The sequence below is a fragment of the Semicossyphus pulcher genome, unplaced genomic scaffold (assembly GCF_022749685.1).
Source record: "Semicossyphus pulcher isolate SPU_LCO1_2020_fin unplaced genomic scaffold, fSemPul1.0.p SCAF_23, whole genome shotgun sequence".
Lineage (NCBI taxonomy): Eukaryota > Metazoa > Chordata > Actinopteri > Labriformes > Labridae > Semicossyphus > Semicossyphus pulcher.
Window position 1 is genome coordinate 13619008 of NW_027211697.1, and position 25399 is coordinate 13644406.

General features: G+C 45.5%; 2 protein-coding genes across 2 annotated transcripts in view; one reads left to right on the plus strand and one right to left on the minus strand.

The window, feature by feature from the left end:
- The window catches only part of cacna1aa (calcium channel, voltage-dependent, P/Q type, alpha 1A subunit, a), a 60147-nt gene extending 42573 nt beyond the window's left edge, over positions 1 to 17574 (plus strand). The window contains exons 39-48 of the mRNA XM_069674011.1: positions 643 to 757; positions 1222 to 1329; positions 3576 to 3673; positions 5928 to 6043; positions 6164 to 6296; positions 7977 to 8090; positions 9356 to 9394; positions 11803 to 12016; positions 12185 to 12468; positions 13432 to 17574. Of these exons, the coding sequence (XP_069530112.1) occupies positions 643 to 757; positions 1222 to 1329; positions 3576 to 3673; positions 5928 to 6043; positions 6164 to 6296; positions 7977 to 8090; positions 9356 to 9394; positions 11803 to 12016; positions 12185 to 12468; positions 13432 to 14250 (2040 nt within the window). The 3' untranslated portion in view covers positions 14251 to 17574. The remainder of the gene's footprint in view (positions 1 to 642; positions 758 to 1221; positions 1330 to 3575; positions 3674 to 5927; positions 6044 to 6163; positions 6297 to 7976; positions 8091 to 9355; positions 9395 to 11802; positions 12017 to 12184; positions 12469 to 13431) is intronic.
- Positions 17575 to 19556: 1982 nt separating this feature from the next.
- ier2a (immediate early response 2a) lies at positions 19557 to 20646 on the minus strand. Its single transcript, XM_069674455.1, has one exon. It carries the CDS (start codon positions 20561 to 20563, stop codon positions 20012 to 20014), a length of 552 nt encoding a protein of 183 aa, XP_069530556.1. The 5' UTR covers positions 20564 to 20646; the 3' UTR covers positions 19557 to 20011.
- Positions 20647 to 25399: the final 4753 nt, after the last annotated feature.

The window sequence follows — 25399 nt, forward strand, 5'->3', positions numbered from 1 at the left end:
AGTTGGTGTGTGTCTTTGTATCAATTAAAAACCAACAAGAGCCATAAAGGATGAAACCAATAAACAAAAAGTCAAGTTCCTTTTCCTCAGAGTGGTCCCTTAGCTGTTTTTGCTTTATTGGTTTATCATCTGGTTTTTGTGGTTTTCACTGTGAACCTCCAAACCTCCAGGGGGAGCTCTGCACACAGTAGCTGCTGCTCATCTGTCCTGCTGGTCGTTCGTCAAAGACTGTAACCAACCTGTGAGCTCTTCTGAGGTCAGACCGCACACGCAGACTAAACCACAGTTATAAAGTAAATGAATGAATGAAGGGACGAATCTGAAAGCTAAACATGAACAGGATTGAACCTTTGCACTCACAGGTTGTTTCATATAAAACACATTAAATCTTACGCATGAGTGTGTTCTCACGTCAGCTCTGAAAATCACGTCTAATGTGACACTGAAGTTGAATCACTTGTTGCAGGCAGAGTCAGAGCCTGCTACAGACGCTGTGCACAGCTCCCCGAACCTCCCTCACCCAAACCCCTCTCTTCTCCCTCTCCCCCCTCCCTCTCGACTCCCCCTTGTCACCTGGAGGTTCCACACATCCCGCTTAATTCCCGATTTCCTCACTGCCCACACTGATTGGCTCTCCCACAGAGACTCCTCCGTATGGATCTGCCCGTGGCCGACGACAACACGGTCCACTTCAACTCCACTCTCATGGCCTTGATCCGCACGGCCCTGGACATCAAGATCGCCAAGGGTGCGGAAGGTTTGGAATCCATTTTACCTCCTTTGCTCCGACTTTCACCTGCATTCTTCTCCTTTGTCTTATTTCCTCTTTAGTGCAGCGCTGTCTGCTAGCTCTGTGCTGATCCCAGAACCCGTGAGCTCTTCCTGGTGCTTCTCCTTCTGTAGCTTAAGTACAATGCTGTCTTTGGCAGTAGATTGTGTGTGTAGCATGTTGTTAATCTGATCTGGGTGTCTGGGTTGTTAAACTGAAGGATCTGTGCTTGATCACAGCCGTTATAATGGCCTTACTAATAAGACCACGTTTCTCTTGTTTGTCCTCTCTTACACCTTTTTCTATCAACCTGAATGTGTGTGAATGGCTTGTGTGCGCTTGTGTGTGTATGATCAAACTTACGCTTGTGTCTGACCTGATGTGTGTCCACGGACTTCGACATGCGTGTTTGTGTGTGCGTGCATGTGCGTGTGCTCGTTGGATCTGCTCAGGCGGTGTCGACAAGCACCAGATGGACGCAGAGCTGAGGAAAGAGATGATGGCGATCTGGCCCAACCTGTCCCAGAAGACTCTGGATTTGCTGGTTACGCCGCACAAGTGTAAGTTGCAGAGTATGGGTGCAGGCGCAGCTTTGTGGCCTTGGATGCAGCCACCCTGTGCCGCCCAGTGCTCCAACGATGTTTCTCTTCACACCACCCGAGGACCGCTTCTCTCAGCCAGTCTCTGTCACTGCTGCACCCTCTGATACAGCTGGCACATAACCACGCACATCAACACGCATACACCACAAATCTAGAGAGACATCACGATGTACACATGAGGAAACAGAGGCTCTGAGCCTGTTTACTCCTGGTATTAACACACGGCTTCACGTGCGTCTCAAGTGACCACTCGTGATAAGATCTCACTTCGCTGCTCAATATGCAAATAAACAGGACGCCACTGTCGTCGTTATTATACATAAAGTAACAACAGATGTGCAGCAGAGAGAGAGAGAGAGAGAGAGAGACCACACCAATGTGGATGAGCGAGAGAGGGATCGGCCGATTATGGCCAGAAATGTTCCTCTGCAGCTCTGTGGTTTAAACTTTGACAAACAGGCCGATCCACGTTATTTATTCTCATCTCCTCTTTTAAAAATCTTCATCTGCTCACATCTCTCACCCGCCACCTGTCTGTAAGGGATTGTGCCATTATAAACAATACTATGCACCTGTCCTTACTAATCCTCTTAAATGCATCATGTTAAAAAATGATGATTAGAAAGGAAAACGAGTGACACAAGGAGCAGAAACGGTTTCGGTTATGACGAACAGGATGGCCCAGGACACGTCTGCGTCCACACTAATGAAATAATCTGGCCACATGTGTCTCGGACCACTGACAAATGTGCCCGAGATCAAACCTCGATATTTTCTCAGTGTGTCAGGAATGCTTTTGCACTTTTACTTAGTAATAATCTGGAAGATTTTCATGTAAATAAATGTCTGAGTCACTCTCTATCGCCGGACGAGGTAACACAGTGGTGATTGAGCGTATGGCCCACTGATGAAAACCTTTACATTGACAGTATTACAGACTGGCTGTCTGTGGCGACATTAGCAGAAAAAAATCACGTTTTCCATCAGCCAGCAGTGGTTGGTCTGCCAGAGAGGGTAGGCGGAGCTAAGCGGCTGCTTTTCCGCTCTCTGCAAGTGTTGCGAGTAAACAGTAATCTACTATGGCTGAACAAACAAAGAAAAGATGGATGACTACAGATACAACTTCAACAAGAAGTGAAAATCCAAAGAAGAAGAAACAAACTCGACGCTCAGATGAAGGCAAACAGTCTGAAAAGGAAAGCGACCGTCAGCCAGGAAAATCAAGAGTTACAACCGGAGCCAACCAGGGACGTCACACATGCAGCACTGTCTGGATATCTGGGAAGTGTGCTCCTGTAATTACCGTTTATCACCATAAGGTGCCGCCAAAGAGAAAGGACCTGAGATCTTCCAGATTATCACTTCAAGGCTGTCCTCTTGTGATCAGGTCACTTTGGATGCATGTTCATACCATGAGTAAACAGGGCCACTGATACAGTTAAAGCTGCATGGTAGACACAAACCTACTACACGCATGCACGCACGCACGCTCACACGCACGCACGCACAGTCCACACTCCTGTCCTTACGTTGAGCTACAGTTACCACTCTCACTGTGAGTAGTCCACCCCCGGTCCCCACACTTCACCTCTGTGTGCCTGAGATCAGAGGGTGCCTCACTATAGATCAACTCTCTATAGACGTCTTTTCACTCCAGGGGAAGTCAGCTGTGTACGTTAGATGGCTGGCGGTGCATGATAAAAAAAGAACACTGAAACTAAATGCACGTGTGCTAACGCACTAGTTGCATAATACAGTAGATTGGTTTGTGAGATGCATGACATTTGCTGTTAAAACTATGGAATATTTTATGCTTTTATTATTAAGTCGTTTACAGTCTCAATCAGATTTTATTTCATGTATTTTTATTTATTTTAAAATGACTCAGTTAAATTTATGTTGATTCTGGCAATCACATGATTGCAGAATCCCGGAGCGACTGAGTTTGGTTTCATCTTTATCACAATGAGATGCTTTGATTACAAGACTGTGACAAATATCAATGCTTTAAAAAGTTCAAACAGAGTAATATAAAGGTTTAAAAATCTGTTTGTGAAAAGACTATATGCTCAATGTTCATGTGTGTGTGTATGTGAGTCCAAGTGTGTCTGTTTGTGTGCACGCCTCACCCCTTTCTGCCATTCCTCGCGCTCAGGGTCCATACCAAAGGTCTAATCTTGCAGGGTAACTTGTCATTCTCTCAGCAGCGACAGACCTCACAGTTGGGAAAATCTACGCTGCCATGATGATCATGGAGTACTACCGGCAGAGCAAAATCAAGCGCTCACAGGCACTTGAGCAGGTACTGTTGTCTCAAAGAGAATGACACTCTTTAACACTCTTTCTGCATCTGATCCTTTAAAGTGAAGGCAGACTGACGCACTGAAATCAAGGCTGCCGGGCTGTAATCCACTCATGTAAGCCAGGGCTGTGACAACCTTTGTGCAGATCCAGGGAGGAATCCTCTTTCAGCCACCTCACCCGGGCATTCTGGGGGTAAACACATGACTTAACAATCTCTCCTTCTCTAACAGTATAACCAGTGCTGCCATCTGCTGGTGAAAGTTTGTTACTTCTTGCTTTTGCAGCAGTTGTAGCGTTGGCTTTATGCAGAAGGAAATGCACACATAAAACATGAGGAGACTTTTAAGAAAAGTGCTCTTTCATTCATAACAACGGTTCGATTATACGCCTGAGATTGCAGGGTTTGGTGTTAAACAGGCCTCCGTGTTGTCACAGCCCTGAAGGTGCCCATGCCTGAACATCACAGGAGCCTTCTGATTGGCTCCCTCTCCTGAGCTTGATTCTTTCCCGTGTAGACTGCTTGTAAAGATACTGTTCCTCCTCACCCCCCATCACCCATGCCTGTGACCTGGGACAGTTCGATATTGCTGCAATGACTCTGCTGTTCACTCTGTCCCCGTTAAAGGACAGCAACCGTTGACAGATATAGCCGACCCCCCCCCCGTCCACATGAATTCTGCTGTCTTGCATCTTCATATCATAAGATCTAAAGCTCGGACCATAAACACCTGGAGAGCTGCTCCTTCTTTCTCCGCAGTGGAAGAAGGAGGAGTCAGTTTCACCTTCACATTAACTCTTTCGCCCATTCTTTCCCACAACACATACTGGACATCATCTCAGCGTTTCATGATCCTAAATGTCATCGGATTCAAAGGTTTGCTTTACATGTTGCACTTTACATAAAGCCGCTTTCCCACTGGTCAAGAACCCGCTAACACCCGGCTTTTTGCTAAGTGGGAAAGGCTACAATCAGCACCCAGACCCGGTGAAATATCGCCTCGGCTCCCGTCGACATTGATGGGTACACCCAGGTAAACCCAGGTAAACCCAGGTCGACACGCTAATCTCTGCTGTCATCTCAGCTACCGTCCGAGCAGCGCTCGAACATCGTTCCCAAGTTGTCGGCGCCGAGTTTGATAAACATGCTGAATGAGTAATAGATTCAATAAAGACCTAACATCTTCACTGGCATCCATGCTGCCTACCAAAGAGTATAATGTAAGTTCTTTGTGCGTATTATTGTTTCCTAACCCTGTCTCCGGCACGTTTGTGACGGTGAAGCAGCAGAACAGAGACAGACAGGAGGATACTTCACTGGCAATGGGGAAAGAGACATTTATTTGCGGGTCTTCCCGGGTCTGAAAAACCTGCGTCAACGCGCTAATTTTGGTGGGAAAGTTAATTCAGTGTAATGTTCAGTTCTTGCAGTCATAGATGGTAGGCTCATTGCCACAGTTTGGATTTAATTAAAGGGAAAACAAACAAAACAATGTCTGAAATGTTTTAAAATCAAAAGTAATTGAAACAGAAAAGTTCCCTGATGACTCGACGCGCGCTGGAGGTTTGTTTTTAAGCATTTGTGACAAGTTCACGCCCACTTTGAAATCATGAAGGAGGTGATTTGGGAGTGCTGATGACTTCTAACTGAATGACAATGAATGCAGCATTTGTCCCATCATGCATTTCACCTGCTATGCTCCCCTCTGCAGGATTGTTGCAGCGTTTCTCCTCCATGACGACCATCCCTGCTTTGAATGAGGCCCCTCTTTTATTGCTCCACAGTTTATCAAACCCCCCCGCTTCTGTTGTTTCCACATAGATCCTTCACCCGATCAAACCCAGAACCATTCTGATCAATTACCCTGATCAGACCCTCAGCTGTATTTCACTGCCGTATTGGACCTTATAAAACTCTCTGATTAAAATCAAAACCAGACGCGCACATCCTCAAAACAATCAGGCATACCAAAAAAACATAATCACCCCGTACGGGAGCTTCCTGCTGTGCGGCTCTTTATGTTTTTTTGATATTAAAGAATGGACCTGGACACCTCACAGGTTATCCAGGTCCCAGAATGCCCTCCCCCCATTTCTCCCTCCTGCATTACCTGTTCTGCCTCGCTCTGCTTCAGCCGACAGCCCCCCCCTCTCTCTCCCTACATCCCCTCTGCTCCTGCTCTGCTCCTTTTCCCTCCATTTCCCTGTCAGTCTGCCTGATAGCTGGCGACGGCCATGTTGTATATCTCACACAGAATCGAACGCCATTACTGTTTCAGCGCGTGGAGCCACCTTCCCCCGCCCAGGATGGGGGTCCGGGACTTAACAAAGCTCTGCCTCCACCTGAGACAACAGAGACTGCAAACAGCCTGTGAGTTGGATGCCGGCCTTTCTTTACTGGAGGTGGTTTGTTGAAACGGAGCGGCTAAGGAAGATGTGTCTGTGATGGTGTGTGTGTGTGTGTTTCTAAACGTGTGTGTGGGTGCCATAGGCCGGTTGGGGGCGGGATACCGGAGAGCCAATCGTGGGTGACGGCTCGTGCTCAGGAGATGTCTCAGAAGGTGGGCAGCTGGAGTCCTGAGGGACACCCTGAGGACGGCCTGGGAAGCATGAGCAACTCTCAGGTAGAAAGCTCGTACTCACACACACTGAGGACTACACACCAAACAACACACACACACACACACTATACAAATAAAACACATCTTTGTCACACACCAAGCCTGTGTGAACAAGTATTCAAACACTCGATCCATTCAACATTTGTCCTGACTCTCATGTCATCGCTACCAAATGATCTTCCAAAGAACCACTGAGGACGCTGAGGAAGGGAGAATGAACGATGATCTTCATGCAGTTACAGACTTGAATTTCATCTCCATTAAAGCAGCGTTTCCTCCCAGTTTATTATAAGGACGCGAGGTTTGTGGTCCCTCCATTGAAACTGAGGTTAAGGTAAAGATAAAGCAACCCGTGTGGATCAGGGCATTACCTTGCTTCTTGTTGTTTTATGTTTTTTACACTCCTTCAAGTCAAGTGATCATCAGTCATGATAAACAACAACACGAGTAAATAATCTGAAGCCAACATGTCACAAAAAGAGAGGTTCAGAGCTCATACTGTACCATCTTTACTGCTCTTTTCCTTCAATTCTTCATGGCGTAAACATTTTCTTTAACTAGTTTCATCTATCGAACATGTCTCTTCAAACAATTTATGAATTTTTTCCCTCACTGTACATTTCTACATTTCATTCAGAGTCTTCCTTGCCTCTGTCTCCAGAGTGGTTGTGTTTCTGTCTGCATACTGTTAAACCTCTCTGCTTGTAGACCTCCTGGAGGGTCCGACCGGTCTCTGAACCAGTCGGCCCTGTAACAAATCCACATGTCCGCATTCATCGACAGAGGTCTGGAGACGTTTAAACGACGCAGTCTGATAGAAGAGAGTGGCTGTTGGCTTCATTCAAACAAGTTTGAATGATAACCTGCAGTTAGTTCGATAACTGGGCGTCTGTCATCAGCGGGCCATAGGCTCAGTCACCATTGTGTTCCCTCATTCGGGGATAGATAGTGACTTAACAGACATTTAGTTCTAAGCTTAATCCACGACGTCTCACCTCTCATCCGAAAGGCTTCTACAGGTCTAAACTGACTGGTGGGCGGAGCTTTTGGGGCTTATATTTCTCACTCCATCCACCAGTCAGACCTGAAGAAGCCTCTCGGATGAGAGGTGAGACGTCTTACAGAACGTCAACCAAGTCCAGTTGCCTTTTGGATTAAGCTTAGAATTACCACGGCCAGGAGGACTGAGAGCCTTCACCGGTAATCTTCGAGATCGTCACTTTAAAAATGGCGGTCTTTCTAAACACGATAAGACGATCAGGCCGAGCCGACAGCCCGAACTGCCAGCGCCTGTGCCTGGCCAACAGTGTCATTTGATTGGTTGTGTTTTGTAAATGTCCTTCAGGCTACATAGAGGTTTCTCCTCAAGCTCACTCCGCCTCAACATGGCAGAGCCAGGAAACAAAGAATCTTTGCATTATGTGGAGCATACTTCCAATCGTATCCATCTAAAACCCAAACACCCGATTCCTTTGTTTCTCATTCATTGTAATTCATGTAAAACTAAAACAAAGAAAAATAGTCCCTCTCCACACACACTCACCAAATTTCCCAGTAACGACTTTGACCTCTCTGAGACCCTCAGTTCTCTGCTTTCTTTGGATAACACACTGTCCCACCTGTCCCCCTGCTCCCTATCAGTTTTCATGGCAGCCATCTCCTGCTCTCCTGCTCTGTTTGCAGACGGTAGAGATGAGAGAGATGGGGCAGGATGGTTACTCGGATACTGAGCACTTTCCACCAATGGAAGGCCATGGCAGGGCCGCTTCCATGCCCCGCCTCCCAGGCGACAACCAAGTGAGCAGCATTCCCACCTTTCCACTCTCTTTCTATTTCACCCATTTTCTGTGTTCCTCATCTGCTTTGGTTTGAAAAGATCATGTTCTCAAAGGTCTGACATGTTGCTTTAACGTTAGTTGCTGTGATTGCTCGAATCCATGTTGGAGAAAATGTCTAAACTCCATCGGACAAATGCAAACAAAGGCAAAGGTTGCATTCTTTTTGCAAAGAACAACCAGTAATGTGACGACTTGACAACATTTCTGATTAAAACATGGAAATGTTTTGCTGAAATGTTGACCTCCGAGCGTGAATTCAAGAGGAGCACAGCAAGGCAAAGTCAGACCTCCTGTTTGCGTTCTCGTTCTGTCTTCCTGCCACCTGCATGGAGGTTTTTAACCGTGGTTGTCCCGTGTCCATGTAACACACTCATCCATTTTATATTGTTTCATATCCTGCTGAGTGCTCTGGTTGTCATACGCACTCCACATATTCATACAAAAACACGCACACACAAACATATAGTTGACACACTTCTGTGCCCCCCATTATCCCCTCTTCTTTGGTTTCTTTATCTTTTGTGTTGTTTGTACTAAACTGTCTCTTCCTTTTTATCAAAGGTTTTATCTGTGCTGAACTCTTTTTGGGGCCTTTTTTCCACTCGGACGGGAACCAGCATGACATTGTGTGTTTCCAATGTGTGTGTGTGTGTGCGTGTTACAGAAGAGTGTGTGTGGATGTGTGTGTGTGTGCTCAGTAGTGTTTTCTGTACCCTGAATATCACTCTGTTTCTGTCATGTGTAACTGTAAATGTGTGTGTGTGTGTGTGTGTGTGTGTGTGTGTTTGTGACTATGCCTATCCATTTGTGTGTGTATTCTGCTGATTGTCGTCGCTGCTGTTGATGTTGTGGTGCTGTTGAGTGAGCATTCTCATGGCGACTTTGTCTCTATAACCCTGTGTGGGCACCTTCACCCCCAGTGTCTGTGGTAAGTGTTTCTCTCCACCTTCACTGCAGCTTCGGTGTCTAATCGGACTCTCTTTCTCTGTCCCTCCTTCTTTCTTTCTCTCTCTTTCTCCACCGTTGCACTCCATCTCTTTGGTTTTTCTCCTCTGTACCCCTTTCTCCTCCATTGTGTATCACTCCATCCCTGTCTCCCTTCCCTCCTTCCCTCTTCCTCCCTTTCTGGTTTTGTGTCCACTCCATGTGTGACCTTACCTTTGGTGTATTTGTGGCCCTATGTGTGTGTGTGTGTTTGTGTGTGTCTTCTCTGTGCTCATACAGCAGCGGAGGAAAGGGAAACAACGTGGCAGTAACCTCAGTGTATGTACCCTGTCTTCCCTGTCTTGTCTCTCTCTCTTCTCTCTCCCTTTCTCTCTCTCGAGCACTCGAGAAACTTGTTTCCTCATCTGTCATGTGTCCATGTTGTGTCTTCATCATGGCAGGCGTTTCTTTAAAGTGTATCAGCATTTGTTTTGGCATGACCGAATCTCATGGCAGCCCAGTTTCCAAACTGATCCCAGCATCCTTTGCTCCTTCTGTCATGCACCAGACGAAGTGACTTTGGATTTGGGCTGATGTCTGCATGTCATGCCACACTGTCTCGTGGCCTCTCTCTCTCTCTCTCTCTCTCTCTCTCTCTCTCTCTCTGCTGCTCGTGCTTTACTGCTCCTTGTCTTCATGCCTGTGTAATCGTCTATGACGACGCTGTCTATGCTTCCCTGTCTATGTCCGAGTCTCCATCCATCCCTGCCTACCTGCATGCAAGAAATGTGTTGAAAAGTGTGTGTGTGTGTGTGTTTCTGTGAGTGTGTGAGCGTTGATGGGAGAGAGAAAGGGGAATGATTCAGGATGTGTGTGTGTGAATGGATGTGTTGTTGGGATTCTCAGTGCTACTTCTGTGAAGCCAAATAATCTGGTGTGTTATGTACATCTTTCCAATCTGCCATCTGTCAGTGAAATTGTCACAATAACTGAAAAACTGCTCAGGAAGGATCTAGCACTGAAGTAGCCTCACATGGTCGTACATGTTCAGGTCAGAAGCTTGTGGCTCCATAGGCTCTGTCCTGCTGTCCCACGTCAGGGCATGAGGACTCCGGGCACCGCCTATGTACCTGCATGCATGGCTGGATAAAGCACATTGAAACTGCAGAAATAGTTTTGCAGACTGGAATGTACCATGTTCAGCGGTTTAGGGGTGGCGAGGGTGGAGGACTCATACAGACCCTGCTAATTTCTTTTTTACTTTTACAAAGCAAGTTACAGAAGCATGGGAGGCATGGCCGTCTGCCATCATCTCTTTGATTTTTTTATTATACTTTTTCATTCCAGTTTTTCAGGGGTTGGCAAGTACTGTAGTTTAAGCCTTAAGCCATTTCAAAGGGACCAGCACAGGTGCAGTGAAGACAACTGTAAACGCCTTAAATTGTAATAAAAAAATAGAGTTTGGAGAAATCAGAAGTTCAGTCAAAGTGACGAAGGTGTTTTGAGTGGGGAACACTGAAATTAGAAAGGGGGACATAGTCTTCTGGAAAAATAGTAAAAAGCTTTTATTTGAAAGGACACCTCATGATGAAAAACGAACAGAGGGTTTCGACTTCACGTGGGTTTGATTTCAGTTTTTTTCCAGAAGAGGGAGTTTTTTCCCTTTTGCACTTTTAATTCTTAACTTTTAAGTGAAGGTATGAAAAATACAGATTTTTTTGTGCGGACCAATTTGACCAAATCACTTTGACCCTTCGCTAAGTCCCGCCCCCCTTGGTTACTGTTGCTACGCCTGTCAAGCTTTCGCACCGGCATGTAAATATTATGGCGTTCTCAACAGTGAGAGATGTTCCGGAAATAACAGCAACTTTTTGGAAAAACAGTTCCCAAGTATCAGAGAGAAGTCGACAGAAAGGACGACAATATAATATAATCTGTGAGCGGAGTGTTGAGAATGAAGAGGACATAAAGATGGAGGCAGAAGCTCACCAGTCCCAATGCAAGCGTGTTGACAATTCATGTTTAGGACAGACATATACAGGAGTAAGTCTGTTTATTGTTTTATTTTAAGCCAATGTTTAGTTATGACTCCCTTTAACTTTCATTATCTATTTTGTTTTAGCCCATTGCTAGCAAAACTAAATGATCCCACTTTTATCGCTCGTGTATCGTTGGCTTGATCCAAACACTGGATCTCCTAAAGGCACAACAAGAAACACCACCCCTCGGCACAAACCGAGGGGTGGTGAAATAAAGGCTGTGCCCACATCATCTGTGGCGGTAGCGAAGGCCAGACAGGATCGCAAGTCTTCCACACTTTTTAATCCATGCCCGACGTCTCTGCTCTGAGGATATCTGCTGTCCGACTTGTAGATTCCATTTGCACACCGCCTAGTTACGGTTGCTAATTAGACAGTGGCTGTTGAAGGGAGGGGCTTAACGAAGGGTCAGTTGTGATGGAGCGCCACATTTGGTCCACGGGCTGCTTTTTGCCGACCCCTGCCCGATACATTTTATTCAGTTTCTTTATTTTTGAAGGAGCATGATTGGTGGGACTCTGTGATTTGGGATGGGATGTGGGAGGTTGGCTTTCATAGACAACAACAAACAGACCCCATTCACACATAAACATCTCCACACATACACCGTGCAGAAAACACCAACTGGACAATCAAAGGAAACATCTCTCCCTGCATCTCTCCCTCTCTCTCCTGCCTGCCTCGATGCTCTCTGTCTTTCTCTCTCAGACCATCAACGACAGCGGTACCATGAAGCGCTCCGCCTCGTCTCTGGGCCACAGCAGGTCCGGGCGAGGACACAGAGACAAAGGAGGACCAGACGACTACAACATGGAGCGCGTGCCTGAGGAGGGGAGAACTTCCAGACATGGACACCGGCGAAAAGACCGGGGTCATCGGGCGTCTGAAAGGTCCCTCTGTCGATACACAGAGGCTGACACAGGTAGGAGATTTGTAACGTAAATACGTCATTTTTGGTGGCTTTTTTATAGAGCTAGCTAACCCTGCAGAGCCTTCAGGTAGCATTGCATCCATTACTTTGAGAGCAAATACACGTGTTTTAGCTAACGTGAATTACCCCAATAACAACTCCATTTACCCCCGCCATCAGGCCTGGGCACAGACCTGAGCACGACCACGCAGTCAGGCGACCTCACGTCCAAAGACAAGGATCGTGACAGGGATCGCGGCCGCTCCAAAGACCGCAAGCACCACCACCATCACCACCACCACCACGGCTCTGTGGATAAGGAGCGCTATGTAGCAGAGCGAGGGGGCGAGTACGGACACAGGCACTCCCGCGACAGAGAGCACGACCGGGAGAGGGAGAGAGAGAGGGACCGGCGCTGGTCTCGATCGCCCAGCGAGGGTCGAGAGTGCCTGACACACAGACAGGTGGGCTTCTGGGTACCTGTGTGCATGTGGTGTTTTGTTTGTTTTGTACAAAGTGCAATGGAACAAACAAATCATTTTAAGTGACACACTTATGTACAACATTTAACTACAGGATATCTAGGTTTATTACGGGACGACTTTCCTGTCTGCTGCTACCTAAAGACAGTATGAGCCCTTGTTGCACCTTCACATGTACATCTACCTTTGACGACATGCTGCTGTAATCTCACTGTTTAAATCACTGTTCTAACAGCCAAACAAATATGCATGTAAATGTATATTTGAGTTCCTGAACGTGGCTCTCTGCCCTCCCTAAATGTTGTCAAACTGCTTGTGTTCCCACTTCTATACTTCTACAACCCCCCCACTGTTTTGTCTTTCAGCACACAATAAGTGTCGGCCAGCATTCAGTCACTTTATAACCTGAAATGTCTTGCAAAGGATTACTAATTGAGGTTTCCTTCCCTTTGAATTTTTGCCTTTGTGTTATAACTTGAACGTATCACAGAGCACGATAATTTAAAACCAAACGCCTGTAATGTAGCTTTAGCCTCCATGTTTACCCTGGACCACGTTTGTTGCTCCGGAAATCAACCCTTTACCCTTTTTTTTCTCCTGTCGTCTTCTGTTTCCTTTCCTCTCCGTAACATGTTGCTTCTCTTTGTATGGTGCTGTTTGAAAACATCTTTTTTATCCATATCCTCTGCTCTCTTACTTTTCGATGCCTGTCACTTCTGCCTGTCTCTCCTCCACGTACATTCTGACTGGTGCTTTTATTCTGATTGTTGCTCTGCTTCTGCTCGACTGTTTTGCTTCCTCTCTGCCTCTCTCTCTTGCATTCTGTCTTTCCTTCTCTTTGTTTTTTCTCTGTGTATCTTTCCCATCCTCTCCTTTATTCTACATGTTCTGTCCTTGAATTTGTGGTTCGTTCTTTTTATTTGCTTTATTTCACTTTTCGTGTAGGGCAGTAGTTCGGTCAGCGGAAGTCCCGTCCCCTCGACCTCGGGGACCAGTACTCCACGTCGAGGCCGTCGGCAGTTGCCTCAGACCCCCGCAACCCCCCGGCCCCATGTGACTTACTCCCCTGTGGTCCGCAAGGCCATGCCCACACCACCTGGGGGACCACAGAGTCGACCCCCAGCCCCTGCCCCCCGTCACTTTTCACCTGAGCCTCCCCAAGGCCAGGGCCCTCCCCCCGCTGGCATCCCACTGGCCCACCATGGCGCACCTCGCCAGGGTCATCATCCCCCGCCTCGCTGGGGAGACACCGGTGGAGGAGGCGGCTCAATGGAAGGAGATGGCTGCTTCTACAACCAGGACTACCAGGACTATGAGCCCCACCATGAACCACCTGCCTACGAGCAGAACCCCATGCAGGGTGGCAACCCCCACCCTCATGCCCTGGCCAACCACCCACTGCCACCTCCCCCTCAACAACAGCCCCATAACCCCCATCCCCTCCCTCCCCCCCAACCACATCCTGTAAATAACCCCCACCCTCATCAACCACCCCACCAACAGCCTAGTCGCACCTCACCGAGGACTGTCCACCATGCGCCCCCACCCACCACCGCCCTGACCGGGCCTGTGCAGGGCCAGATGCAGCCTGCTGCCCAGCGCCGCCTCCCCAACGGCTACCGCTCTTCATCACCTTCCACACATCTCCATGGACCCCCACATACTGGACCTCACAAGGTCCCCCCTCCAGCTGGGCATCCAAGGGGTCCCCGCAAGGGCCTGCATGAACCCTACGGCGAGAAGGAGGCAGACGACTGGTGCTAGCCTCTGGGGAAGGGGGGTGGGGGGGGCATTAGGAGGAAAAAGAATTGATTGATGGACAGAAAGTTGAAGACAGGAAGCTCTGAGCCGGAGCTCTGACTGCCAAGGGAAACCATGATTCTTTCTTTCTTGTCTGTTCAATTTTCCTCTCCTCCGCTGCTTGGCCATCCCAGGACTGTGGGCTGGATGAAGGACGGGTGTCAGGATGAAGGGATGGAACAAAAATGCTAAAGGCAGGATCTAAAGAAACAAGTGGTGTAAGGGGACGACAAACCACCTCCGTGTCCTGCGTGCATTGTTGTTGCATCCATCTCTTGATGCCAAATAAGACTAACCTCAAACTGCAGTTTTTAAGGATGCAAGCAGGAGGGGTGATGGACAAGAGTCTTTGTGTGTCTTAAATTATGCCTCTGGTAAAGAGCTACAGCCACTTACAAGATGTCAAGAGTTGCGACTCGACGAAGACACTTTACAGTCAGAGACAAAAGAGCGACCACTGTTTTTTTTTTTTGCCTCTCAAAGCTAACTTCAGCTAAGTTAGCTTCAAAAAGAATCAAATCCAACCCTCCCAGCCACCAGTTGAATATTGATGAGTTTTATCATCTGTGTTTTTAAATAAAAAACTGACAATGAGCCCTCCACCTGTATGAGGTGAGATGGCCAAGTGGGTGGGAGTGTTGGCGAGTGTTGAACGGGGTTGACAAGTCAAAATCTAGAGGACTGGATGGGTCTGTTGGGGGATGTTTACCCCGGGCACTGGAGATCACCCTCCTCCCACAAACAAACTATTCAACCAACCTCGACCTATGACCTTTGAGAGAAGAAAAACAAAAAAAGTGGAGATGGGTTTAAGAAACAAAAAACATACAAACCAGTAACTGTTTTCTGCAGTATTTCTTCTTCTACTCCTGCTTCTTCTTCCTCCTTCTCTTCTACTTCTTCAAAACATTGAAGCTTGAATATTCTGTTGCACCCCACACAGCTTCGGTTTTTAGACTTGCGGAGTTGTACACCCTGTTGAATCTTGCATGAATGATACAAAAAATAATAATAATAATAGCAACAATGAGAATCTACTGTATGCTGGGGGAAACTTTACTTGGTCATTTCTCTTGTGGTCTTTAGGGTTTCTCTCTTTTTGGCGAATCTGTTTCTCTTTCTCTCTCCTCTGTCAAACATTCCTCTCTCTGTACCTTCACACAGTGTCCAATCCGGGGACAGAGAATTGGATCGTTACTTCATCTATATCTAGAAGGAACAGAATGATTACCTTTTGCTTGCTTGTTTGTATGTTCCGTGCCAGATGCCTGCCACTGATACAGCTCGAATTGCACAGTTTTTTGTGGAAGTAACTTTTTTATACCTTACGTGATAATCCTAAAACGATATACTGGGAAGCAGGGTAAAGTGGTTCGAGGACTTGGTGTCCGTATTGGGTCCAACAAATCAGTAACATTTCAAAGTCTTCCAGGGTTTGGGGGTTCAAACAGAGACATGAGAGAGAAAGAGACCAATGGAAAGGTGCAGGAAGGAGAGAAACTCTTCATCTTTGTTTTCTTTGTTACTGAGCGTAATAATCGATAAACAAACCGATTCTTTTTTTTTCTTTCGAAGCTCGGCTAATCATTTTTCCAACCCTGAGGTGGAGCTCTAACTCACAGATGAATTGTGGGAGAATGAGTCTGCAGGAGGGCAAGCAGACAACAAGGTTTCTGGTCATTATTTTAGATGAAGAAGAGTGAATTAAAAAAAAGTCAAACAGATCAAACGGGGAAAGTCTTCCCTCCTGCAGATGCCAAAGCAGAGCTCCACCACCACTTGTGACCTTGTGGTGGCGCTGAATGACAAGCATTGTTTTTGTACCTCTCCCTTTACTTACTACCGAGTCGTTCTGCAGTGTCAGTGCACCAAGAAAACAGTTTAGCTCATTCTCTCACTTGTAGAGCACCTTGTCTGTGTTCAGCACGTGTAAACACACAGTTCAGACGGGTTGGAGAAAAGATGTCTGGGCCTTATTGTGTCCTTGGAAATCATCTTTGTTCTGTGTGTATCACTCCTATATATCTTTGATTTCTCTCTGTGTGCCTCAAACTAACACTGGTCACTAACACACACCGCTGTCAGCCCCAACATTGTTCATATTATTTCATGTATTTCTTTATATGACCCATGTTTTACCTGGAGGCCCATCACATGTTGACCAGAGAATGCACCAAAAAATAGAAAAGAAAAAAACTGCCTATTAGTGTCTTTCCAACCTCAGTGGAATGTCACAGACGAGTATTTTTTCACATCACTACACTTAAAATCAGAAAGCACACTAGGTATGTAGCTCCTGGTTGTGGTGTGTGTGTGTGTGCGTGTGTGTGCGTGTGTAAGAGTGGGTTTTTGCGTGTGTATGTACATGTGTGAGTGAGTTTTTGATCATTTTTTGTGCTTGCTTTGCTTCTTTTCTTTGTCTCCAGAAATCATCTTGAAACCTTCTCCGTGTGTGTGTGCGTGTGTGTGTGTGTGCGTGTGTGTGTGTGTGTAACCCCTGAATGAAACAGGCAAAGCCCCAAACATTCACCGTCCATCTTTGTGTCAATGCTGCAGTGAAATCCACTAACACGCTGATTAACCACACACAGTCTTCAAGAAGCAATGTAAAGCCGCTACTGAGAAAAAAAAAAGTTTTTTAAGTACAAAAGATTTAAAAAAAGGAAAAAATATCTAGTTCCAGAAATGCATGTGCTATGTGCATGCCACACCGTGGGTTAACAGTCATCTTCAGGACATAAAAGAAAAAGCAGATTAATGAATTCAGAGGAATAAAAAAAGATATATAAATAGATAGATGTTTTTAAAAAGCAACGTTTTCTTTTTTCCTTCTATTTTTGAGAACAAAAAAGCTGAAAAATTGCACAAAAAAAAAAATGTCTAAAGATTAAAAGAGACTTTGGTGAGAGTAAGTCTCGTTTGTTTTTTCTGTTACATGGGGTTGAGGCACAACACAACCATGTTCAGGACACCACAAAAAAAGAACTGTTTTTAATGAAAAAAGAAATATAAGAAGAAAAGAAAGTACAGTTCAGAAGATGGTGTATTCTCCCTTCTACTTTCTGTGGGGGTCCGGGGGTGCAGGAGCGAGCCAAGTCTGATGATGTTCTCATTCTGACTGGTCTGAACCCTCGATCTCTTACTCACTCCTTCGATTCTCTCTCTAACTCTGTCTCTCTCACACTCTTATCTGTCACACTCTCAACCTGTCTCACCGCTATTTCTACCAGTGCATTTTGTAATTCCAAACAGAACTCTTCCTAAAGAATAAAATCCAGAGAGAATGCACACCGCTTCGCCTCCTTTCTTGTCCATATTATTGCTTTAGTCCTTTTCACAGTGACGATGTTTTGTACCTGACTCAGTCACACCGGATCACATGCAGCACAACCACACGTTTTCAGCCTACGAGAGACTCACATTATAACTGTGAGATGCACGTTTGACGGCATGTATACGTTCTTCATCAGCGACGGCTGTCCAGCACATTCAAACATTTCCAGCTGATACTTTCTTACCTTTGTCATTTCATTTTCAACTTGTGACATTTACAACTCTAAAAAGATTTTCATTTAAATAAACGTCTGTTAAGTCACCATCTCTCGCTGAATGAGGTAACACAATGGTGACTGAGCCTATGGCCCACTGATGAAAGCCTTTGCATTTGCAGTATTACAGACCGGGTGTCTGTGGCGACTTTCATCAAAAATTACAAGCGACGCCCAGTTAGTGACGTGTTTTCCATCAGCCAGCAGTGGTTGGTCTGCCAGAGAGGGTAGGCGGAGCTAAGCGGCTGCTTTTCCGCTCTCTGCAAGTGTTGCGAGTAAACAGTAATCTACTATGGCTGAACAAACAAAGAAAAGATGGATGACTACAGATACAACTTCAACAAGAAGTGAAAATCCAAAGAAAAAGAAACAAACTCGACACTCAGATGAAGCAAACAGTCTGAAAAGGAAAGCGACCGTCAGCCAGGAAAATCAAGAGTTACAACCGGAGCCAACCGTGGACGTCACACATGCAGCACTGTCTGGATATCTGGGAAGTGTGCTCCTGTATTTACTGTTTATCGCAACAGGAGCCGCCAAAGAGAACGACACTGAGATCTTTGAGATTATAACTCTAAATTAACTAATGCAGCTTTCAGTAAACAAACCTGCTGTGCTGGTGAGGATCAGTGTACCTGTCCAGCTCATACACTCCTGTTCTTTTTGACCTGTTTCTGTGATGTTTGATTTCCTGCAGGATGATTTATTTATATTATTTAGATATATTATTGATTTATGCTTAGTCATGCAGAGGACGTGTCATCGTGTACAGTGAGGTTGTGTGTGAGAGAAAACACAGAAAGAGAAAAGGATTAAAGAAAGTGTGTGAGTGACAGGAAGAGACACACATGAGAAGGCCAGTGAGTGTGTGTGTATGACGTGTGTATTTTCACAAGCATGTCCAGACAGTTCCAGCCCACCCCCACCCCCCGCCTGTGTACACAGACTGGGTGCTCTGGTTTCAGCCGGAAGAATAAGCAGGGGGCCCCATGGGGCTCCCACAGGCACTTCCCCCCACATTCCTGCTTCTGTTGTTAACACCCTCCCCCCAAACATGAGTGAATCCCTGTCGCAGCAGCTCCAGTCTGAATTCCAAAACGTTCAGCCTGCTGACATGTGAAAGGAAAAGCTTGATCTTATTTAAATACACACCTTCAATATAAATATCACATCAATAAATATAAAAGGTGTTTGTTCAGTAAAAACTTTCTGCCAGTGATAAAACTCTCCTCACAGAGCAATGCAGTAAACTATTTAACCTACTGATTATCCTCCACACTGTCTTTCATCACTCGACTGATAACAGGTTCTTGTCACCTCACCTTTTGCACCCAGGCAGCTGGAGCTGAACCATTTGTCATTACAGTAGTGAGGCCACAAACACTTCGTAAAGAGTCGCGGGGTCCTGATTGTTCTCAGTTTATGACCCTGCCCCCCCCCTGCACTCTTCGGACTGTGAGCTCCTGAATTGTTCCTGCTTTTTGTCCTGCAAATCAGTGTCGTGGGTGTGAAGCTCTGGGGGAAGGAAGCAAACTTCACACCCAAACCAGTTTCCTGACTAACACACACACAAACTTTCCCACTGGCATTCTTGCACCAAAAGCAAAACTCCCACTAAACCACCAGCAACAGTATTTTGCATATCATGACCAGTATATTATAAATATAGGCCTCACACTAGTTCTATGATGTATGAGATAGAAACAACACAGCACTCAGAAGTCACTTGAAGTAAAAAACGTTTAATAAATACTGAGGTAGTTGTAGTCATTGAATGGTTTACACTTGCATTCATCAGATCTCAGCACTGTGGCATCAACATTCTCATAACTGTTCAGTTTGCTGCGTGGAGCAGAAAAACCTGCTTCCTAAACAGGCCCTGTGTAAATGTTCTTGAAGGCAGCTCAAGGCCTCATCCGGATGAACCAACTCCTTTAGTTCCGCCTCCGGCCAGCTGCAGCCAGTCCCTGTGATGAGCCGAGGCCAACAACTAGGCCAGAAGTCACTGAGGCTCCCACACACCGACTGAGCTTCCTCCTGAAACATGCCCCGGCTTGTTCAGAGTCATGTTTGGGACTCAGTGAGGGCTCAGTAACCCGGTTGTTCACACGAACGGCTCCGGAACAGACTCAGACTCCCGCGTCGAAAAGTTTCATTTCCGTAAGCCTCCGCAGGTTTCAACACGCTGCAATTACTCTCTGTAGAGGCAGGGGGGTTGGGGTTGTACCCAGCTCGCTGCTGCAGTTCACATAGTCCATCAACACCGAACTCACAATGAGTTGAGGACAGTTTTCCTGCTCAAGCTTTGCTTTCTTGCAGGGCAGGAAGTCCGGCTCCACGGCTGCTTTGCCCCGTCTTTTCCTCGAGTGTTGCGCCGGGACAGCTGGACACACATTCTCCTTGTCTCCTGCGCCGGGGCGCGCGTGTGCGTCGTGGCGCAGCTCTGAAGGGGAACCCACGACCTCCTCTCCGGGGAGAGGACCTTGGAGTTCCGGATGACCACTGGTAGGTTGTGTTGTCACTTCTGCCGTTGACTGGTGTTGTTCAAATGTTGGCACAAGGCTTTCCTCCGTCGCCTGGGCCTCATGGTAAATGTCCCGGGCGGATTTCATCACCATAGTCAGGAGCAGGCTCCGGTGGAGACGGAGACCCCCTCGCTGGGTGCGCGAGCTGTATAGTTTCCCCAAAGCTACGACCATGATCCTCTTGGCCTCCGCGCTGACCTCCATGTCGCAGCTTGTTTTGAAATGAGTCTGGGACAAACGGAGAAGGTTCGTGGGTTCGATCTCTCCCCTCTGACTTCTCACTCAGACACAATACAGGCAGGCTGCAGGACAACTACTTATCACCTCGGTGACGTCACTCACTCAGCGTCATATGAGGAGCCCCGCCCACCCGGCCTCATACCCAGGCTGCTATTTGAAACAGCCTGGCAACAACTGGTGAGACAACTGTGGCTGCTTCATCCTGCCGAGCTGCTGCATGAAATATGTCAGAGCTTATATTCTATAATATAACACGCTTCAGTTTATGTTCTATCACGTGATAGGCCCATAGAACTGTGCTGAGAGCACAGAACAAACAGAAATGAAGCACAGACGCTTGTCTGGTGATAAAAACAACCAACCAACTTATTTGCCATAAAATTCTACCACAAAATATGAGAGCAGGAGAAAATGCAGAGAAACGAGCCTGAAACAGCCCCAAAGATATCTTTCTAACATGCTCGTGTGTGTGCACCACACAGAGAGATAGCAGCTGCTTGTTGGGCTGCATATATTTCTGCATACAGCTGCTGGATGCTCCTGGAGTTTAGTTTGGCATTTTACTGTACATGACACATAAACAGGTTCCACATGCAGACAGCTCTGCAGTTTAGACCCGCAGCGCCCCTCTCTCTTACTGTAAGAGCGTCACACCTATGTCAAGCATGCACCTGTATTTGCGTTGGACTGGTTTTGGTGACGAATGTTTGTCTGTTGCTTTAAAAGCTGAATCTGAATCTGTAGTAAAACTGGCTGCTCAATGTACTGGCAATGTACTCAATCCAGTCCCTCTAAATGGTGAACCATCAGGCCATTATTTAAAGGCATCTTTGTTAATCAGGCTGAATCATCCCTGTTAGGAGGATGGATAAATAAAGAATAGATGGGTAGATGGATAAATTCACTATTTTGATCACAAACTGGGACATTTTTGTGTTACAGCAGCAGGTTATGCAGCATTGCACAGGAAACATAAATACACAGTAAATATACACTAACACTAGAAGTGAGAAAATAAACTCAAGAACAGGACAGGAAGAAACACACCACTAAGAATATAAATCAGTACAATATCTAAAGAATAGAGTATATAAAATACTACACAATGTTGTAAAGTACTAAAATAACATTAAACTTAATTTAAAAAGCATTAAATCATGTCACAGGCGAGCTCAGGACCGGGCTACACAAGCATGAGAACAGTGTAAAAACGCATGTCACACATTTCTCAATGTTACATGTTTCAAAACTAGTAACACTTTATAAAATGCCCATCGTGTGTGACTTTGAGAAGCCAAACCTGCAGCAGGAGAATCCTGACTCGGAGAGATCATTTTGTTCAGTCTCTCTCACAGACGAGCATTCCCCTGCTGCCGTGTTTAGAACAGTCTCACCCCTCCCCCACCGCGCTGCTTCCTTTTGAAGGAAATGAAAAAGGGGGGCTGGGGGTGAGGACTCAGATGCCCATATTTAGCACATCCTGCTCCTGAGGCACATGAAGAGGAAAACCCGTGACGCGAGTGGGAGCCCTTGCTTCCTGTAGCCATTTAAAGTAACAGCAGAGAGGATTGCGTCAGGGCATGCTACTTCCCTCTGCCCATATTTGGGCAATGGAATCCACGCCTCAGAAACTGCTCAACTATTTTACTTTATTTTCAGTTAGAGAAACTGAACGTTACTTCAGCATGACGTAATATGCTGTACATTTTACTTTCGATCGACGGCTTTAAGACGAGTGGGCCCAGCAGAATGTAATCGTCTCAGGCCAACAGAGAGAACCCCTTTGTTTTAAAACCTCCGCGTTCAGGAATCTGTGGTATGCAGGTGATCGTTTTTGGCATGGTAGCACTCCAGCAAAACATCAGTTGCAATTGTGACAATCCAGCTTTTGCATTTTAAAAAAAAAATCTGCTGTAAATGTCAGAAAACCTTTTCACACTTTTATTTTTGGTTCGAATACATTAAATTCAGAATCACACATAATTAACATGTATAGCCTTATTTAGAGTTGTTTGGTTGTTTTTTTGATACATTTAGTTTCAGTAACCTTCAGTTTCCTTAAATGAATTTTGTCCGGTCTCCTGCTGCTGTTCAGAAACTCAGCAGTTTATAAGTGCGTGAAGTCATCTGTAGAGGTGGAGGGACGCTTTTAGGTTCATTTTAGGGTGCTCACATCTCAGCCCAGTAACAGATGAAAGAGCGCCCTCCTGTGGCCGCTTCATGGAATTGAAGCAGACTGAAATCTCTTTCAGGGCGACAGTGTGTGTAGTGAGGAAAGAGCGCAGGTGGTAAACAATTACCTGTGGCCTTGATTCACAACCTGAAGCTTTGCAACACAATTACTTTTTCTCTCTATTCACAACGCCCTTTACATGTTTTTTTTATTACGTAGTCAATCAATGTTTTGGTCAGATCCAAATCCATTGTGTAATTTGTTTCCTGCAACTCCACACCGGGAGAGTCAGGCAGCCAGTGTTCGCAGGTTATGAAACAGACTGAAATTAAGTCTAATTACTTTATATGACCTACAAACGCAAACCAGACCATCAGCGACAACATTGATTATTTCTCTATAGTTATTTTTAATGTCAGACGAAGCGGTTAACTGCACGCTGACTTTGTTTACATGTTCCAGGGCAGAAATGTAAAGTGAGTGATTCATATGACTGTGAAAGAAAGCAGGATGAGATTCTTTGTTAAAAAAACATCCTTCAAGCATGTACAGGACAGAATCAGCAAAGAGATAAAAGGTACGGCTTTGTCCGCAGGGGGCGCCAAAATCAACACAAACCGAAAGTTCCTCACAGGAGCTCTAAATTAGACTGTAGTGAATTCCTGTTGTGACTTAAACATGTATTAAACAATGTTTACCACTAGGGAGCAGTACAACACAGCAATGAGCAGCGACACACATTCTTGTCATTGGAGCAAAAGTGTCAGTTGTGTTTTAATTTCCAGCAACTTCTGACAGAAACATTTGGTCCATTAACCGAATTACAGTTCTGTTTTCATTATTCATTTGCTAATATATGCTTTCCATTTTGACTTGTAAGAGCGGCACACAGTGCAAAGAACATCTGACTGCTGAAAACAAGTTTGATGAGAGTGAACAACACAGAGAACGTGTGCAGAAAGTTGGTTGGTTGCTACAAACTGTTCATTGGATTAATGAGTGTTTCTGATGATGTGCAGCCGTCTGTTCAGTCCCTCAGAACCGCTCAGATTCCAGCAGTGAAAACAAGACACTAAAAATCCATCAACCAAACTTGTCCCTCCCCTTCATGTTCAGTACAACATGTTAATGGTTGAACTGCTGAGCTGTTTGCAGTCTTATCCACCTGACTTCCAGCAGTCAGTTGTCTTATCGACGTTCCAGCACTGGGTGGTGCACTAACCAGGGAAACAATGACTTGACTCGGCCGGTGCTGTGCAGCACTCAGTGTTTCCTTTAGAGACAAAGTGAAGTTTAACACAAGAAGAGAGAGGCGACGATTCATCTCATTCTTAAATGATTACAGTGCATTATTCACAGTCAGTTGATCCAGTCAGATTTACTTTAGGATTCATGTAATTGATGATCTTATATGGACCATGATGTAAGTCCTGGTTGGGCCCAAAAGTGGGTCGCAGAAGTGTGCTTGAAAATAACAAAGTTGTGACCAAGTCTTTTGTAGAACATGTGCAGTAGCAGTGTAGTTCATTCACACTCCGTGTAGCCACTGATTGGGTGATCCCTGCTACAGTCACATTCTTGAAACTTGATGAGCCCTACAGTAGTTTATTTCTGTTGAAAAAAGCAGTGAATGAATTTAGGTCCAAACTGTACAGATTTTAGTGAAATAAATTTGACTGGTTAAAAACTTTGGGTCACGATTCGTCATTAAGGAGGCGACGGTTGGTGCTGTGGCTAGACCAGTAACCACTGATTCATTTATCACCTCCATAAATAATTTAACCGAGCCTGTTTTTGATTCAATAATATCTAAAAAAGTCACCAAATCAATCGATGTACCGAGTTATTATTTAAAACTGAAGCAACAGGTTCACTTTGAGGACAAGTACAATCACTGTTTTAAATACATTATTTAAATGTGTATTTTTTAATCAATATAAAGAAATAAGTTGTACAACTGCCAGTCTGCCACCACAAGTATTTGCTTTACAAAGTAGAATATGTGGTATCGTAAGGCAGTATGTAAAGTAGTGTTTATCAGTCATGAGAGCAGAACTGTATCCAAATGAAGGCAGACAGAAGTGTGTGGGAGGATACGCATGTTTACAGAGCATGAAAACAGCGGTCATACATGAAAGGCTCCAGGTGTGTGCACAGAGAGGAGTGTTCAAGATGAGCGCGCGCGCTTCAGAATCAGAATACCAGGAACTTGACTGCGGTCTAACTTCGCTCTCTATGTACACTTAAACAATATTAAACTAATATGTACAAGCCTACATTAAACATTACATATTAAACTAGGATCAAGCCTACATGAGACAATAGTGCAAACATGATGCTGAAATATACACTGTGGTAAAAACTGTGTAGTTATGTAACAGATGGGTTCATTTACATGAGGCAGATAGTCTCCAGTGTTTACAGTAAAAAACAGTGTGCATAGATTCGTGTCAGATGACATGAATAAAAAGTGTGTCCATGCGATGAGATGAACAATAATTTATTTACAGGTAACAGGGTTGTTCCACACTGATTGTTGTGACGTTCTGTGACTGTTAAGCGTTTATCAGAGTGACAGCCTGTTTCTGTGTCTGCATGTTTTAGTGCTCTGTTGTGTTTCAAACAGT